At 47.9% G+C, this 16,964-nt stretch overlaps 1 protein-coding gene across 1 annotated transcript; it reads left to right on the plus strand.

Moving 5' to 3' along the window:
• The first annotated feature begins 769 nt into the window (after nt 1-769).
• LOC134800591 (cytoplasmic polyadenylation element-binding protein 1-B) lies at nt 770-16,761 on the plus strand. Its single transcript, XM_063773081.1, has 13 exons — nt 770-1,224; nt 1,696-1,812; nt 4,998-5,132; nt 6,004-6,063; nt 6,283-6,363; nt 6,612-6,696; nt 6,916-7,102; nt 7,737-7,896; nt 8,776-8,941; nt 13,235-13,362; nt 15,546-15,637; nt 15,937-16,040; nt 16,643-16,761. Exons 1-13 carry the CDS (start codon nt 1,207-1,209, stop codon nt 16,759-16,761), a joined length of 1,452 nt encoding a protein of 483 aa, XP_063629151.1. The 5' UTR covers nt 770-1,206.
• The last annotated feature ends 203 nt before the right edge of the window (nt 16,762-16,964 follow it).

Here is a 16,964-nt window from a genome sequence, read left to right on the forward strand (position 1 = left end):
TATTATTTATTGTCTTCGGTAACGCAATAGTTAGTTACTCATGAAATAAAACTATGGCAACGCATTATATCGCGTATGATATATTTAAAATACTTCCCTACGTTTCGTACCCTTTACAGTGTTACAATAAAAGCGATATAATCCGTTTACATAGTTTTATTTATTTTACAATTGTCAGTGACCAGTGCCCAGGCCCACCCCTCCTTTAAGGCAGGGAAAAACTGAGCCCAGTAGCCTAGTATGTTTCTAAGCATACAATTTCAGGGTCCAGATTTCATAATGTATTGCATACGTTGCGTTGCGTGGGCTCAGTTGATGGTCCCTACCTATAATCCCTTAAGTTTCACGCTGTCGGTACATAAAAAAAGGCAATCAAAATTCAATTCTAATTTATAAAATTGGTTGGAATTTACCTTAACCACTTGAGTCCCTGGGACCTAAATTTGCCAGCAAAAAACCAGCGAAGAGGTCTTAGATTTAGAATTGAATTTTGTTTAATCCGTTTTGAAAATGTCGCTCACTTGGCGGATTTCAAAACGATGTAAGTACTAAAATTGAATTCCTAAAACGTAATTTTGAAGCTTATCTATAAAACTAACTGAAACAATTTTACACCATGAAGAAAAGTTATCAACTTTTTATTTGATAATATAGATGTTCAAATTTGAGAACAAAAATTATGATATAATTAATATCTGTTCATAAAATAAATATTTCCACAATTAAAAATAAACAAAAGAAATTAGAAACATAAAACAGCGGAAAAAAGTTTTCAAATTGACTTTCCTACTAAGCATGCGCCATCTATCAGAAACCGCGCTGTCCGTTGATTGGTTGCCGCCATCTTGCGCGGGAAATTGAATTCCAAACTTATATTTCTAAATTCCTGTTTCTGTTAATAAACGTGTCAATCTTTATTTAAATATGTTAAAACATGTTCTAAAATAATAAATGTAATTACTAAATGGAAATTTTACCGTTTGTTGAGTTTTTTTTGTAAAAAAGTGTTGTTATTTTTGTTCGTCAACCCTCTTTGCTAAGGGTGGGGTGGGGTGATGGTGGGGGACAGTGACTACCTGGTTCGCGGCGAGTCTGCCCGCCGTCAGTCGTGATTGCGCCACCGCCGCGCGAGTATCCTAGCAGGCCACGCTGCTCGAATCACGATAGAATTTACGTCTTTGAACTTTTCTGCAACTTTTTGCGGCAATGCCGCTGTTACATCAGGTGAGTTTTATAACTTCAATATAATGCTTCTTAAGAGCCAACGTTTTGCGTGATTGTTCTACGTATAGAGGTCCGCGCGAAGTTTGAAAAAAATTCAACTGTAGTTTCTACCCTCTGATTTTTTTTTCTTTTGTGTCATTCTATTTATAGATTTTACATTGAAATTAAGCAACTATTAACTGATTTATTGCTACCTTTCTAAATTTTGCCAAATTTCTGTTGCCAATTTTATCACGAAAATTGACGTGGATTAGTCTTTCTTTTTTTTAAAGTAGGTGTCTTGAGAAATTATTTGTAAGTTTTAATTATACCTACCTACTCTTTGGAGTACGGATTCATATTTATTGTCAAAGAATGACTTGCTAATTCGAATCAGCGGCTCTCGTTATTCGAGCGTGCTCTATAGTTCTTTCATTTTTTATTAAAGTTTTTTTTTTATTTGCGAAGTCTAACCGAAAAGTTTTGTCCCAGGACAATACCCGCGGAGGCGGGGGCCCGGCGGAGAACCGGCGCTCGCTCGCAGAGATCCTGGAGCTGAACACCACGCATCTCTCCGAACCCGTCTCTGCGCCCGCTAGGACCCGGAGCGTAAGTACCTAGTCGAAAACTAGCAGTAGAGAGCTTTTAGGACGCCAATCGGGACCTTTATGCCCGATAATTCTGGAGCTCGACTACTCTACAGCTCTCTGAATAGCTCTGCGCCCGCAGTCCCAGAGCGTAAGCACATACGACGAACAGGATCTCTGCAACACCAGTAGCAAATTATCGTGCCACGTGGGCCAGAAGTTGAATACCGCATATTTCTTTGAACCCGTTTTTGCGTCCCAAAGCAGGGTATTTAGCGGAAAGTTATTGAGCCACGTGGTCCTATAGCTGAACACAACGCATCTCTGAACCTGTCTCTACGCCCGCTAGGAACCGGAGCCTAACGTAAGTACCTATATACTCTCAACTCCAGTGGCGAGTGAGCCACGTGGTCCTGTAGGTGAACACGCCGCATCTCTCTGGACCCGTCCTGCTTCCACTAGGACCCAGAAAGCAAATTCTTACTCCAATTAGGTCTCTGCGCCCGCTAGAACCCGGACCGTAAGTACTACCAGATTTTTTTTAACCAGGGCCCGGACATAACCCGGAGATATTACGCTGTAAATAAAGCACCAGTCTGGGCCTGTCCCTGTAGCTAGGTTCCGTAGCGTGCGCACCACTAGATTTCAAATATCCAATCGTAACGCCACGCATGTCTGGATCTGTCGCGCCCGCTTTAAAAAAACTGGTTGGATAAATTTTACCGTAAGTAAGCTGCCGGTGATGTCAGTTTTGCTGTAAATACAAACTCTACTTTTTTTTTCTACGTATAGCCTGTCCGATTTCTAAGCTCAAGTTCGCCATACATTCATATGGCGTACTGGATCTTAGAAAAACGGGACGAAACTATACCTCGGTGTGAGATTACTTACAGAATGTTTAAACCCCAATTTACGCCAGATTAGCATCCTAATTATTATTTTTTTAGGCACATTCTACATAGAGCTTCATTGCTGTTAACAAAGTTATTTTATTCATAATTAAAAAAATATTATATGAAAACTCGTAATATCGTTTCTACGCGGCTCCGCGTTTGGGCGCCAATTTATTTTCTATAAGGTTTATATTTTGATCGTGAATTCAATTTACTGGATCAGATTTAATGATTAAGTTTTACAATGTTAATATTGTTGTATCCTATTCAAATAGTTAACTTTCACATATTTCAAATACTCTTATTTTTGAAATATATTAATAATGATGTGGTGAATCATATTTTATTACAGTTTTATCCATACCAAAATTTATATAACTATTAATATTTATAAAATGAAATGTAAAGTCATTCAGTACTATCCATCATCTTCCTAGCAATAATACTAACATTATATTGCCAAGAGCGTATAAAATCTCCGCGCGGCCCCACGTTTGGGCGCCAATTTTTTCCCTTACGATTTATACTGCTTCATCCTAAGCCAAAATCCACTCGAAGGCTTTATTGTCCGTTCATAATGTTCCATACGACATCCGCCCTGATGTCAGTTAATGGCAGTGCAAGTTTGTGCCAAGTGGCCTCTAGTAATGGGTAGACTGTGCCAAATAATGCAACTGCGTTCGCCCTATACAGTTAACTTTGGATTGGATGTTATGCAATTTAATATCGGCTTTCACTTTAAAATGTGATGCTTGAATTTTCAGTCTGGTTGGTTTTATTAGCTTTTTTTACATTTTTACGCGTTGGTTTTGCATTTTTATGCCTTACTATTGAGAATAAGGGGAGGGTATTGTTTTAGTGTACGCGTATGTATAGGACGGGTTGATTTTAATTTGAGAGATCTCGCTAGATTACTGTCGTGTTTATAATAGGTTTCTTAAATTATTTTAATTTGTTAATTTTGTAAGTGGGTAATGCGATATCAGATAGATTTTGATCACGAGTTGTACAATTGTACATACTAAGTGAATCACAGACTAATGTTAACTGTTCGTTCGCGTAGTATTTCGTCTAATTCTATAATACAATTTAGCCTAAGAACCTAGTTTTTACTATTTAAAATATTACTTTATCTTTCCCTTTATAAAACTTTCTTCGTTTTCCTTCAATCGTGTATTTTAAACCACCTTTATTTCATGCTCTACATATACTTTACCGTACGTACCTTCGAACTTAATCAAAATTCTAGCGACGAAAGTTCGACGTTGCTTTCGTAACTGGGGAATTTCCTTATTGAATTGGATATAACTCTCATTCTAACATAAGCTTTGATTTAAAATACCTTTACCTTCAATATTTTATCTTTATATATATTTAGGCCACTTTTCATCAAAATGTAGACGCCACTTTTTTCTCGGCTATGTTTTCAATTTTGTTCCTATTTTAAATACCTACTTTTTGCGGCGGTAACGGAAAGGATGGTGCTAAAATACAGCTATGGTTTTATTCTCTTATTATAAACTAAAGGGCTCCTGTTTCCGAGTAGAAACAACATAAAAATTTCCAGCAAACAATCAAAAAGTGCTAAAATTTGTCGTAAAAGGCCCATAGTTCAATTTCGATGATCAACTTGCATTCGAAACAACTAGTTTTTTCTTCTTCTTAAAATTGCGTTTAAATCAAGAGATTGAATTAAACAGTGTAGACACGACGGAGATACAAATCTGTACAATCCTTAACTATATCACAGGGCATGCAATCGCCTGTTGGCAGCGCTATTGGCATGGCACTGGCAATTTAATATTATTTGTGTAGGCCTGCCAAGGGGCGCGTAATCGGTCGACTTCCAATTCCCATTCTAGCTTTTACAATGTCCAGTATATCCTGACCTGTAGACCGGTAACAAATTGTGTAAATATATACTGCATTTACACTGGTCGCTACTCTTGACGTTCCAGCTATGTGTCTTGGAATCTGATCTTTGGGCGCTCGACCCGTCGCTTATCCGATTCAAGTTTTGAGATTTGCGTTTGATATTGAGATTATAGCCGGTTTAGAGATCATAGTGCATGAAATGGGGTAGCCGCTTTACTTTTTCGTTGGTATGTGTATCCAATGTTTAAAACGTAGCTCTTTGGGTGAAATCTTGTATGAGAAACGGTAAAACCCGAGACGACGGAAAATAAATGTCCCACCTTTGTACCCTTGTCTGTAGTGTGTACAAATTTCTTTGCTAACCTTACGAGAAAGGATTGAAGAGAGATCTAGCGAATATAACCATGACACAGTAACTAAATAAATATATTTGCTTCAGTTTGTGCAGGACTGCGACAACGAGTGGCGCTGGGAGGAGCCCGGCAGCCCCGAGGTCGCGCAGACCCCGCGGGCCCTCGTACCACCCGGCTGCTTCCCGCCGCGACACTCTGCCAGCTTCGGCAGTTACAGGCAAGTGTAGTGTAATCGCAGACTACAGACCCCGCGGGCCCTCGTACCACCCGGCTGCTTCCCGCCGCGACACTCTGCCAGCTTCGGCAGTTACAGGCAAGTGTAGTGTAATCGCAGACTACAGACCCCGTGGCTCCCGTACCACCTGGAAGCTTCCGTCCGCAACACTCTGCCCGCTTCGGCAGCTACGACCAAGTGTAAGTTGTAGTGTAATCCCAGACTACAGACCCCGCGAGCGCTCCTGGGCCTTGTACCACCCGGCTGCTTGCCGCCGCGATACTTTGCCAGCTTCGGCAGCTACAGGCAAGTTTAGCGAGTGTAAACATGTTGGGGGCCCGGTTCGCCATGCCCGCAGCGACAGGCCCGCTTCGATAATAGCTACCATCTGATCAGAACCAGGCGTGGCTCACTCCGCGATTTCGTCGCTTTGCTACAGGTAGCTAAAAGTACATCCGTTCAGCCCCAATTTTGGGGAAAGCCATAAGCCGCGCGTGGCGCTGTCGCCACCTAGCGACCATATCTGTGCTGATCGTAACAGACGCGTTTTGTTAGAGAGTGAGTCTTCTGTACCTAAGTAGTACTATTATTTATTCTGTCAGAACCTAGTAAAAAAACATGAATTTAATTTTCATTACTGCAAATAATAATTCGCTCGTATGCTACGATTAAAACACGCGTTCGTGCCTTTTAATTAATCTAATCAATGATCGACTTTTTCCAAACATAAGTAAGCATTACGATGCTATTTTTTGTCCATTTAGTCCCGTTTTCATAGTGTGAGGGTCCTTTACTAAAGTCCCATTATACCTTTCCCAGCTAACACAATTTATTTTAAAATGCAGTTCTAATGTACTAATTGCTTCCATTGCAGCGAGCGCGCCCGGCCCGGAGGCTGGGACGACGGGCAGGGCATTACGGACCTTGTGGCTTCTTTAGTAAGTGCAGTTTGGCTTGGCTAGTTGTGTTTTAAATTTAGGTGGGATCTTAAGTCTCCTTTTACCTTAGGTTTTTGGGGCAAGTTTAGTTACAATTTCTTTTCTAATATGTCCTAATTTCAAAATTGCCATGAAACTACCGTAATTTCAGACTGGGGTCTTTGGCTTTCCGCCTGTTTTTGTTTAATGTAGCGGGTAGTGTAGTGTAGACTGTTTCAGAAGGCCCTGGCGGTCCCGGCGAGCTCACGCGGCCATACCTCGCTACAGCCACGCCTATCCTACGACGGCATCGAAAAAATGGTAAGTGAACAAATCTGCTTTGTATATCCAGAATTTTAACCTTTTGACCGCGAAAAATGTCTATTAATGCGCGCGGCTTCAGCCCAATATCAACCATCGTGCATTCCGATAAGGCTCAGGATGACGTGCCGTACAGTACACGACAGGCTTGGTGTTTAAAGGGTTAATTTTCTCTGAAAAACTTTATAGTAATTTATTTTCCCATTTTAGGGTTCCTAAGCATATTTGTTCACGCTGGTGTGTTGCAGGTGGAGCCCCCGTGGCCGCCGGAGCAGCCCCGCGAAGCGCCGTCGAGGGCAGACTTCAGTCTGCTGCCGCGCCGGGCTTCATTTTGTAAGTAAAAAACTCGCTATAATTTGAATTCATTATAACGTTTCTATAGAACTCTCAATTTAAAATCTTGCTAAACAATCAAGAAACAAGCGAATACAAATAAATTTTAGGTACCCCCAGTTTTACCCCCACGGGCGCTAATTGCCCTCTGTTCGGGGCAGATGTTAAAACTACTATCAAATTGGTCCTTCGAGCCGGATGCATTTGTTTTTTATTCAGGTGGCGTAGTGGAGCCCCACGGCGTGGTGTCGGGCGACGGCGACTCGCTGTGCTGGAGCGGCACGCTGCCGCCGCGCTCGGCCGACCCGCCGGGCGGGTGGTCGCCCAAGGTGTTCGTGGGCGGGCTCCCGTGGGACATCACGGAGCACGCGCTGCTGCAGGCGCTGCGCCCCTTCGCTCCTGTGCGGTGAGTACCGGAACTAGTAATGGACCCGACTCGCGGGTCCTGTTTATTAAGTGTCCCCTGTGAAGAAATTAAACCCCTGGAAGTAAGGGTATTATTTTGGCAGCAAAAAAACTACCTCGAGGCTTTAAATTTAGTAATCAATTTGATTGTCACTTCGGACGCCACGACTTTCTAGCCCATCAAATAAACATTATTTCTGTATTCAAAAGAATTTTAAAGAATGTAATACACATTTCGACCCTTTTTATAGTTTTCTTCAGCATTATGAAATTGATTGGCGGGCTTAAACTAAACATAATTATACTTTAGAACATTATTCAGCGCTTAAAAATTTCTGAAAGTTCATTATTGATCGTTTCGATAATCCATGGATTTACTTTCAAACTGTCGCACGAAAACATTGTCATAACATAATTAAAAGTACAGTTTCGTAAGCGATACATTCTTGTGAAGCTCCTAAAGCAGTGCATTAATAAGGGCTTATTTAGACGATGAGAGAACTCGCATGCGAGTTTCATTACATTGCGGGTTTTGATCGGTCGGTTGAATTGGACGTAATCAACAGTCCGCAATGTACCTAAAATCGCATGCGAGTTCGCGCGTCGTATAAATCAGCCCTAACTCTTTTCTTCAGTGTGGAGTGGCCGGGTCGCGAGGCGGGCGCCCCGCTGCGCGGGTTCGGCTACGTGACGTTCGAGTCGGAGCGCCGCGTGCGGGCGCTGCTAGCGGCGAGCCGCCGCGACCGCAACGATTGGTACTTCCGTATCGCCTGCCGCAAGCGGACCACCAAGGACGTACGTACTTTAGTTATATGACCATACTGACCATTCGGTTATGTGACCACATTGACCATTCGGTTATGTGACCATATTGACCATTCGGTTATGTGACCATATTGACCATTCGGTTATGTGACCATATTGACCATACGGTTATGTGACCATATTGACCATTCGGTTATGTGACCATATTGTCCATTCGGTTATGTGACCATATTGACCATTCGGTTATGTGACCATATTGACCATTCGGTTATGTGACCATATTGACCATTCGTAAACATACCTTATTTTAAAGAGATAGTCTACTATTGCTGTTAAAGGCTTTACTTAAAAACTTCTCGGTAAAATTTCCATAGCTTTATAATTTTTGCTAAATTAATTTTACTAATACTTCAAATTTCACAAGCAGTTTGTCTTAAAGACTTCTCTATATCTATCTTGTCTGAAGTAAATTACAGTTTTCGGTTTTCAGTGTGTATTTAATTACGCGAACGGATCTACCGCGATATGATTTCATTGTTTTTGTTTTCAGTAAGTATGTGCGTTAGTCGGATATTTCCGAAAATCAGACTAAAACCGCCCAAAATTCCATTATAATAATTCCGTTTTCTGATTTATAAATTATAAATAATATAAATTATAAAGGCTGGCGTCCACTAGACTCGCCGAGGCGAATCGAATCGCAATTAATTCGCCTCCTATATTTTTACACAAGAATCGGCGCACCGCGGCTCTCCGTCAATGGACGCAGTTGCATAGAAACGCAAGCAGCAGTGGAATTATTGCGATTCGATTCGCCGCGGCGAGTCTAGTGGATCTAGATATAATCAAAACTAGCTACTCCCTTCGGCCATAAATCGTTATCTCCTGATTAGTCCCTCCCCCCCACAGGCGCAGGTGATCCCCTGGGCGGTGGCGGACTCGTCGTGGGTGGCGGGCGGCGCGGCGCGGCTGGAGCAGTCCCGCACCGTGTTCGTGGGCGCGCTGCACGGCATGCTCAGCGCCCGGGCGCTGGCCACCATCATGAACGACCTCTTCTCCGGCGTGGTCTATGCAGGTACAGTGTTCAAGGGGTGGCCCTCCCCCCCACAGGCGCAGTGATCCCCTGGGCGGTGGCGGACTCGTCGTGGGTGGCGGGCGGCGCGGCGCGGCTGGAGCAGTCCCGCACCGTGTTCGTGGGCGCGCTGCACGGCATGCTCAGCGCCCGGGCGCTGGCCACCATCATGAACGACCTGTTCTCCGGCGTGGTCTATGCAGGTACAGTGTTCAAGGGGTGGCCCTCCCCCCCACAGGCGCAGTGATCCCCTGGGCGGTGGCGGACTCGTCGTGGGTGGCGGGCGGCGCGGCGCGGCTGGAGCAGTCCCGCACCGTGTTCGTGGGCGCGCTGCACGGCATGCTCAGCGCCCGGGCGCTGGCCACCATCATGAACGACCTGTTCTCCGGCGTGGTCTATGCAGGTACAGTGTTCAAGGGGTGGCCCTCCCCCCCACAGGCGCAGTGATCCCCTGGGCGGTGGCGGACTCGTCGTGGGTGGCGGGCGGCGCGGCGCGGCTGGAGCAGTCCCGCACCGTGTTCGTGGGCGCGCTGCACGGCATGCTCAGCGCCCGGGCGCTGGCCACCATCATGAACGACCTCTTCTCCGGCGTGGTCTATGCAGGTACAGTGTTCAAGGGGTGGCCCTCCCCCCCACAGGCGCAGTGATCCCCTGGGCGGTGGCGGACTCGTCGTGGGTGGCGGGCGGCGCGGCGCGGCTGGAGCAGTCCCGCACCGTGTTCGTGGGCGCGCTGCACGGCATGCTCAGCGCCCGGGCGCTGGCCACCATCATGAACGACCTGTTCTCCGGCGTGGTCTATGCAGGTACAGTGTTCAAGGGGTGGCCCTCCCCCCCACAGGCGCAGTGATCCCCTGGGCGGTGGCGGACTCGTCGTGGGTGGCGGGCGGCGCGGCGCGGCTGGAGCAGTCCCGCACCGTGTTCGTGGGCGCGCTGCACGGCATGCTCAGCGCCCGGGCGCTGGCCACCATCATGAACGACCTGTTCTCCGGCGTGGTCTATGCAGGTACAGTGTTCAAGGGGTGGCCCTCCCCCCCACAGGCGCAGTGATCCCCTGGGCGGTGGCGGACTCGTCGTGGGTGGCGGGCGGCGCGGCGCGGCTGGAGCAGTCCCGCACCGTGTTCGTGGGCGCGCTGCACGGCATGCTCAGCGCCCGGGCGCTGGCCACCATCATGAACGACCTGTTCTCCGGCGTGGTCTATGCAGGTACAGTGTTCAAGGGGTGGCCCTCCCCCCCACAGGCGCAGTGATCCCCTGGGCGGTGGCGGACTCGTCGTGGGTGGCGGGCGGCGCGGCGCGGCTGGAGCAGTCCCGCACCGTGTTCGTGGGCGCGCTGCACGGCATGCTCAGCGCCCGGGCGCTGGCCACCATCATGAACGACCTGTTCTCCGGCGTGGTCTATGCAGGTACAGTGTTCAAGGGGTGGCCCTCCCCCCCACAGGCGCAGTGATCCCCTGGGCGGTGGCGGACTCGTCGTGGGTGGCGGGCGGCGCGGCGCGGCTGGAGCAGTCCCGCACCGTGTTCGTGGGCGCGCTGCACGGCATGCTCAGCGCCCGGGCGCTGGCCACCATCATGAACGACCTGTTCTCCGGCGTAGTCTATGCAGGTACAGTGTTCAAGGGGTGGCCCTCCCCCCCACAGGCGCAGGTGATCCCCTGGGCGGTGGCGGACTCGTCGTGGGTGGCGGGCGGCGCGGCGCGGCTGGAGCAGTCCCGCACCGTGTTCGTGGGCGCGCTGCACGGCATGCTCAGCGCCCGGGCGCTGGCCACCATCATGAACGACCTGTTCTCCGGCGTGGTCTATGCAGGTACAGTGTTCAAGGGGTGGCCCTCCCCCCCACAGGCGCAGTGATCCCCTGGGCGGTGGCGGACTCGTCGTGGGTGGCGGGCGGCGCGGCGCGGCTGGAGCAGTCCCGCACCGTGTTCGTGGGCGCGCTGCACGGCATGCTCAGCGCCCGGGCGCTGGCCACCATCATGAACGACCTGTTCTCCGGCGTGGTCTATGCAGGTACAGTGTTCAAGGGGTGGCCCTCCCCCCCACAGGCGCAGTGATCCCCTGGGCGGTGGCGGACTCGTCGTGGGTGGCGGGCGGCGCGGCGCGGCTGGAGCAGTCCCGCACCGTGTTCGTGGGCGCGCTGCACGGCATGCTCAGCGCCCGGGCGCTGGCCACCATCATGAACGACCTGTTCTCCGGCGTGGTCTATGCAGGTACAGTGTTCAAGGGGTGGCCCTCCCCCCCACAGGCGCAGTGATCCCCTGGGCGGTGGCGGACTCGTCGTGGGTGGCGGGCGGCGCGGCGCGGCTGGAGCAGTCCCGCACCGTGTTCGTGGGCGCGCTGCACGGCATGCTCAGCGCCCGGGCGCTGGCCACCATCATGAACGACCTGTTCTCCGGCGTGGTCTATGCAGGTACAGTGTTCAAGGGGTGGCCCTCCCCCCCACAGGCGCAGTGATCCCCTGGGCGGTGGCGCACTCGTCGTGGGTGGCGGGCGGCGCGGCGCGGCTGGAGCAGTCCCGCACCGTGTTCGTGGGCGCGCTGCACGGCATGCTCAGCGCCCGGGCGCTGGCCACCATCATGAACGACCTGTTCTCCGGCGTGGTCTATGCAGGTACAGTGTTCAAGGGGTGGCCCTCCCCCCCACAGGCGCAGTGATCCCCTGGGCGGTGGCGGACTCGTCGTGGGTGGCGGGCGGCGCGGCGCGGCTGGAGCAGTCCCGCACCGTGTTCGTGGGCGCGCTGCACGGCATGCTCAGCGCCCGGGCGCTGGCCACCATCATGAACGACCTGTTCTCCGGCGTGGTCTATGCAGGTACAGTGTTCAAGGGGTGGCCCTCCCCCCCACAGGCGCAGTGATCCCCTGGGCGGTGGCGGACTCGTCGTGGGTGGCGGGCGGCGCGGCGCGGCTGGAGCAGTCCCGCACCGTGTTCGTGGGCGCGCTGCACGGCATTCTCAGCGCCCGGGCGCTGGCCACCATCATGAACGACCTGTTCTCCGGCGTGGTCTATGCAGGTACAGTGTTCAAGGGGTGGCCCTCCCCCCCCACAGGCGCAGTGATCCCCTGGGCGGTGGCGGACTCGTCGTGGGTGGCGGGCGGCGCGGCGCGGCTGGAGCAGTCCCGCACCGTGTTCGTGGGCGCGCTGCACGGCATGCTCAGCGCCCGGGCGCTGGCCACCATCATGAACGACCTGTTCTCCGGCGTGGTCTATGCAGGTACAGTGTTCAAGGGGTGGCCCTCCCCCCCACAGGCGCAGTGATCCCCTGGGCGGTGGCGGACTCGTCGTGGGTGGCGGGCGGCGCGGCGCGGCTGGAGCAGTCCCGCACCGTGTTCGTGGGCGCGCTGCACGGCATGCTCAGCGCCCGGGCGCTGGCCACCATCATGAACGACCTGTTCTCCGGCGTGGTCTATGCAGGTACAGTGTTCAAGGGGTTCCCACTATAGACCGACCGCTTAAATGAGTCGGCAGCAATGGGTGAGCAGGCGTACGGCGCCCGCACCTTCCCCGCCACCCTTAGTCGTCCTACCCCGTACCGCGCAGGCAAAGACTCATTTAAGCGGTCGGTCTATATTAGTAACTGACAATAGTAAGACTAAGAGCGGTTTCGCTCTACGTCCGATCCGAATCCGATTCGAACCCGTGAAAATATGGTTCGTAGTAGCCGTAGAACTATTTCTATGGTAAGTTACACACCGCACACGTTGAATGACGGAAAGAAATCGGATGACGGAGATCGCATCTAGTGCGTAACTTAGCATAGAAATGGTTCTACGGCTACTACGGACCATATTTTCGGATTCGGATCGGACGTAGTGCGAAACCGCTCTAAAGGTACTTAAGGACAAACTGAGCCCACGTACGCAACGGAAACATACTTGTCATACGCAACGCGTGACAAGGTCTTTATTTGCGTTAATGTGGTTAAAAAAACGTTTTCTAAATATTATAAATTGAAAAAGTCTCACATTTAGCTGAATTGCAGCATGCAAAATATACACCTAAGTGTACATATAGATTCTGTTTCTAAGCATGTAAATTTCAGAGTCCAGATTTATAATGTATTGCATACGTTGCGTACGTGGGCTCGTGTGTCCCTAAGTACCTTTATTCTTTAATAGTCGGCGGAGCGTGCATGTTAAAATCGATTTCAGTCTTTTAACTATCATGGAAATTGTCTCGAAATTAATAATACTACAAAAACTTCTATTTGGGATATAAATATTTTGATTTTCTTTTCCTTACCTACTGAATTTCCATCGAAATTTTTTCTTACCATTTTCAAATGTTTTTATTTTAATTTGGCAGGCATAGACACTGACAAAAACAAGTACCCGATCGGGTCGGGGCGCGTGTCGTTCGGCAACGCGCGCTCCTACGTGCGCGCCATCGCCGCCGCCTACGTCACCATACGCACGCCCAAGTTCTCCAAGAAGGTACGTTAACCTATTGTAGTGTCTCCTAGCTAGAAGGTCCGCTGGTCTACTATAGTGTCCTACATGCAGGCATAGACACAAGTACCCGATCGGTGTCGTTCATCGCCGCCGCCTACGTCACCATACGCACGCCCAAGTTCTCCAAGAAGGTACGTTAGCTTACTGTAGTCTCTTAGAAGGTCCACTAGTCTACTATAGTGTCCTACATGTAGGCATAGACACCCGTAGAGTACCCGATCGGTTCAAGGCGCGTGTCGTTCGGCAACGCGCGCTCCTACGTGCGCGCCATCGCCGCTGCCTACGTCACCATACGCACGCCCAAGTTCTCCAAGAAGGTACGTTAGCTTACTGTAGTCTCCTAGAAGGTCCACTAGTCTACTATAGTGTCCTACATGTAGGCATAGACACCCGTAGAGTACCCGATCGGTTCAAGGCGCGTGTCGTTCGGCAACGCGCGCTCCTACGTGCGCGCCATCGCCGCCGCCTACGTCACCATACGCACGCCCAAGTTCTCCAAGAAGGTACGTTAGCCTACTGTAGTGTCCCCTAGAAGGTCCGCTGGTCTACTGTAAAGTCTATTTCAATAGAACTTGCTAACTATGTAAACAAACAACTGAACTTTGGTTTATCACTGTTTCTCTTTGAATTTTCACACCACCTCATTAAATACCATTGAAACCATACACATACACTATAGAAACGGTCCGTTCCGTAAAATACACAAACATAACTGTATCTTGGATATGTAATTAAAAGTTTAAAATGGGTTCATAAGTTAGGTTATTAGGACCTGTTGGAATGACGGTTGTTTCTTTTAAATTATACAATTGTCTATGATGGGTAGTGTTGTAACCAAGGGCCCAACGTTTTCTGTTCTCTTTCACGGCGCAGCAACTAGTATCATTTCTCTCTCCTCGCTCTTTTAAAAATGCCGTTTGTCAAAAAAGGACAACCATACTGTTAACAAGATGAACTTTAAATCAAGTGTTGCCTTTCTTGATGCGCCCAGGCTGTATATGTGTGCGTAATAGCGTATATGTGTGCTCTTTTAGGGATGTGAAAAGTCGATTTTAATCATGTTATATATCGATAAACGCTACACAGCGGAACGAAATAGCGATTAATTGAAGCTTCAATATCTTCGTTAAACATAAACATAATTGAAATGCTAATGGATAATGAATATATTATTATATAATAATATAATTCAATTATTGCGGAACACCTATTTTAGGAGGTATTTATGTATTTTAATTAAATATCTGAACTTTCCCTTGGTTTCCTGCTGGGGCGCGACTATAAAATTGTGATCTGATAACCACAATAAAGAATAAAAGCGTTTTTGTTCATTTTAGGTATCGTTAAGCCTTTGAAGTAAAATTAAAATTGCATGAAATGTCGATAGTTTATCGATATGACTTTATCGACATGGCTACAGCAAGGTGGGCCTCATTGTTAATCGTACACTAAACAAAAGTGGCAACAGTGACAGCTCGCTGAGACACCGTCTCTATATATTATAAGTCTATGGTTGTAACTAAAGTTTGTGATATAAACCCGCTACACACTACCCAACCCACGCTCTGTACCTACCGCCGCGGTTATAAAATACATCAATACATCATTCTTAGATACTAATTTGTCTTCTGATCGTGATTAAACAAATTAAAAATAAGTAACTACTTGTTTTTTACTTTTGGTATTTTATTATTCGATAATGGTTTGACATTAGTAAAGTAGTAAGTAGGAGTCTTGGCCATCACTAGTAAATACATCATTCAGAGACAATTTCAATATGGCGGTTTGTTTACACAGTTAGCAAGTTCTATTGAAATAGACTTTAGTGTCCTTACTTGCTTGATATTGACAAGTACCCCATACTTTAAGTACAATAAATACATCGGCATTTGGAACTTTTCGTCAATCGAACTAAAATTCTTTCAATAACAGATCCGAGGGAAGTTCCATTTGGGGTGGGATGACCGTTCTGTATTAGTACGGTGCCTGCAATACCGCCACTTGGGCATCAAAACTTTTAAAGGAAACTTAAGTTTATTATTTTTAATTGAGAATTAATCTCCAATAATCATACATTTTGAGATGTGGTCGTATTGCAGGCAGCATACGAAATGTTATAGGTATTCGCTAGAAGAATCTTTTAAAATGAACTTGTACATTTGCAGGTGCAGGTGGACCCGTACTTGGAAGACTCAATGTGTTCGATGTGCAACCTGCAGCAGGGGCCCTACTTTTGCAAGGAGCCTGTTTGCTTCCGGTGAGTATTTTCTTATTAATTTTCTCTAGTCTCCACTTTGAAAGATCTTAATACCTACTTCCGATGTGAAAATATTTGTCAGATGTTTAACGTGCCCGAACGGGTTTTCAATAATCGTCGAATTTTCAGGAGTATCACAAATCTAAACTTAGGAATGCATTCAGAAATCTGAAAAAATCGTTATTTACAATTTTTCGAACTGATGCATTTGGTTAACTCTTCAAAGTTAAATACATACTAATACTTTTTTCTTTGGATGGATATGCCCATGTTAAACTACAAACAATGCTGATTTCCAGGTACTTCTGCCGCTCGTGCTGGGCGTGGCAGCACGCCGGCGAGGAGCACCGCCCGCTCATGCGCAGCTCCGCGCACAAGGCGCCGCGCGACGACTTCATGTACAGTGAGTACCATATTACAGTATATTAGGGGTCCCTTTTATTGAAAGTCATAATGTAATGATTGTCAGATTATCATTAGTCATAATTCTGAAACCGTTAACTTTTCAGGATTTTCGTAGGGTTATCCTATTTAGGTTAGGTTTGTTTTATGGCAATCCTGAAAAGTTACGCATTTCTGAGAAAAACCAAATTATGACTAACGAAAATGTGGACAAACAATACATTATGACTTGAAACTTTATGGGAAACAATAGACCCATTATATTATAAAACTGGCCACTCACGATTTTGAAATCAGAAATTGCTCTACATGTTTTGACCTACAATGACTACAATAATAAAGAGCCACGCGCGTTGCCATGGCTGATCGACGAGGCGTGAGTTTTGTTTGAATTCTTGTTAGATTTGCACAAAAGTTAGGGCTCAATTAGACGGCGCGCGAACTCTCATGCGGTTTTAGTTACAATGCGGACCATTGAAGTTACATCAATTCAGCTGACCGATCAAATAACGCAATGTAATGAAACTCGTATGCGAATTCTCGCATCGTCTAAATGAGCCCTAGATCTTTCTAGATAAAATAATGGCATATTTTTGTTAGCAGCCGGCACGCCGTCGCCGGCGACGTCGGGCACGTCCGGCACGTCCGGCACGTCGGGGTCCGGCGCGTCGGCTGGCGACGAGCCCGCGCTGCCCGACGACTACCGCCGCCGCCGCGACTAGGCCACGCCACCACCACCACCACCAGCCAGCCGCACGACCAACGCCGTTCCGGACACTGCTACAACTGCACTCCACACGTTTAGGGATAACATAAGACTACGTTTTTGTAGCCCAGGTATAAAATGACTGTTCGAATGACCAATTTACTAACCAATTGTACTATTTTTTTTTACTGAAATGACAAATTGGAATAACTGTGCCAA

The sequence above is a fragment of the Cydia splendana genome, chromosome 2 (genome assembly GCF_910591565.1).
Source record: "Cydia splendana chromosome 2, ilCydSple1.2, whole genome shotgun sequence".
In the NCBI taxonomy this organism is placed as follows: Eukaryota; Metazoa; Arthropoda; class Insecta; order Lepidoptera; family Tortricidae; genus Cydia; species Cydia splendana.

What these genes read in the sequence shown, in the direction of transcription:
- LOC134800591 (XM_063773081.1), top strand. An exon ending in GCCGCGCCGGGCTTCATTTT is followed by an intron (nt 6,697 to 6,915) that starts GTAAGTAAAAAA and finishes TTTTTTATTCAG; the next exon opens with GTGGCGTAGTGGAGCCCCAC. An exon ending in AAGGAGCCTGTTTGCTTCCG is followed by an intron (nt 15,638 to 15,936) that starts GTGAGTATTTTC and finishes GCTGATTTCCAG; the next exon opens with GTACTTCTGCCGCTCGTGCT.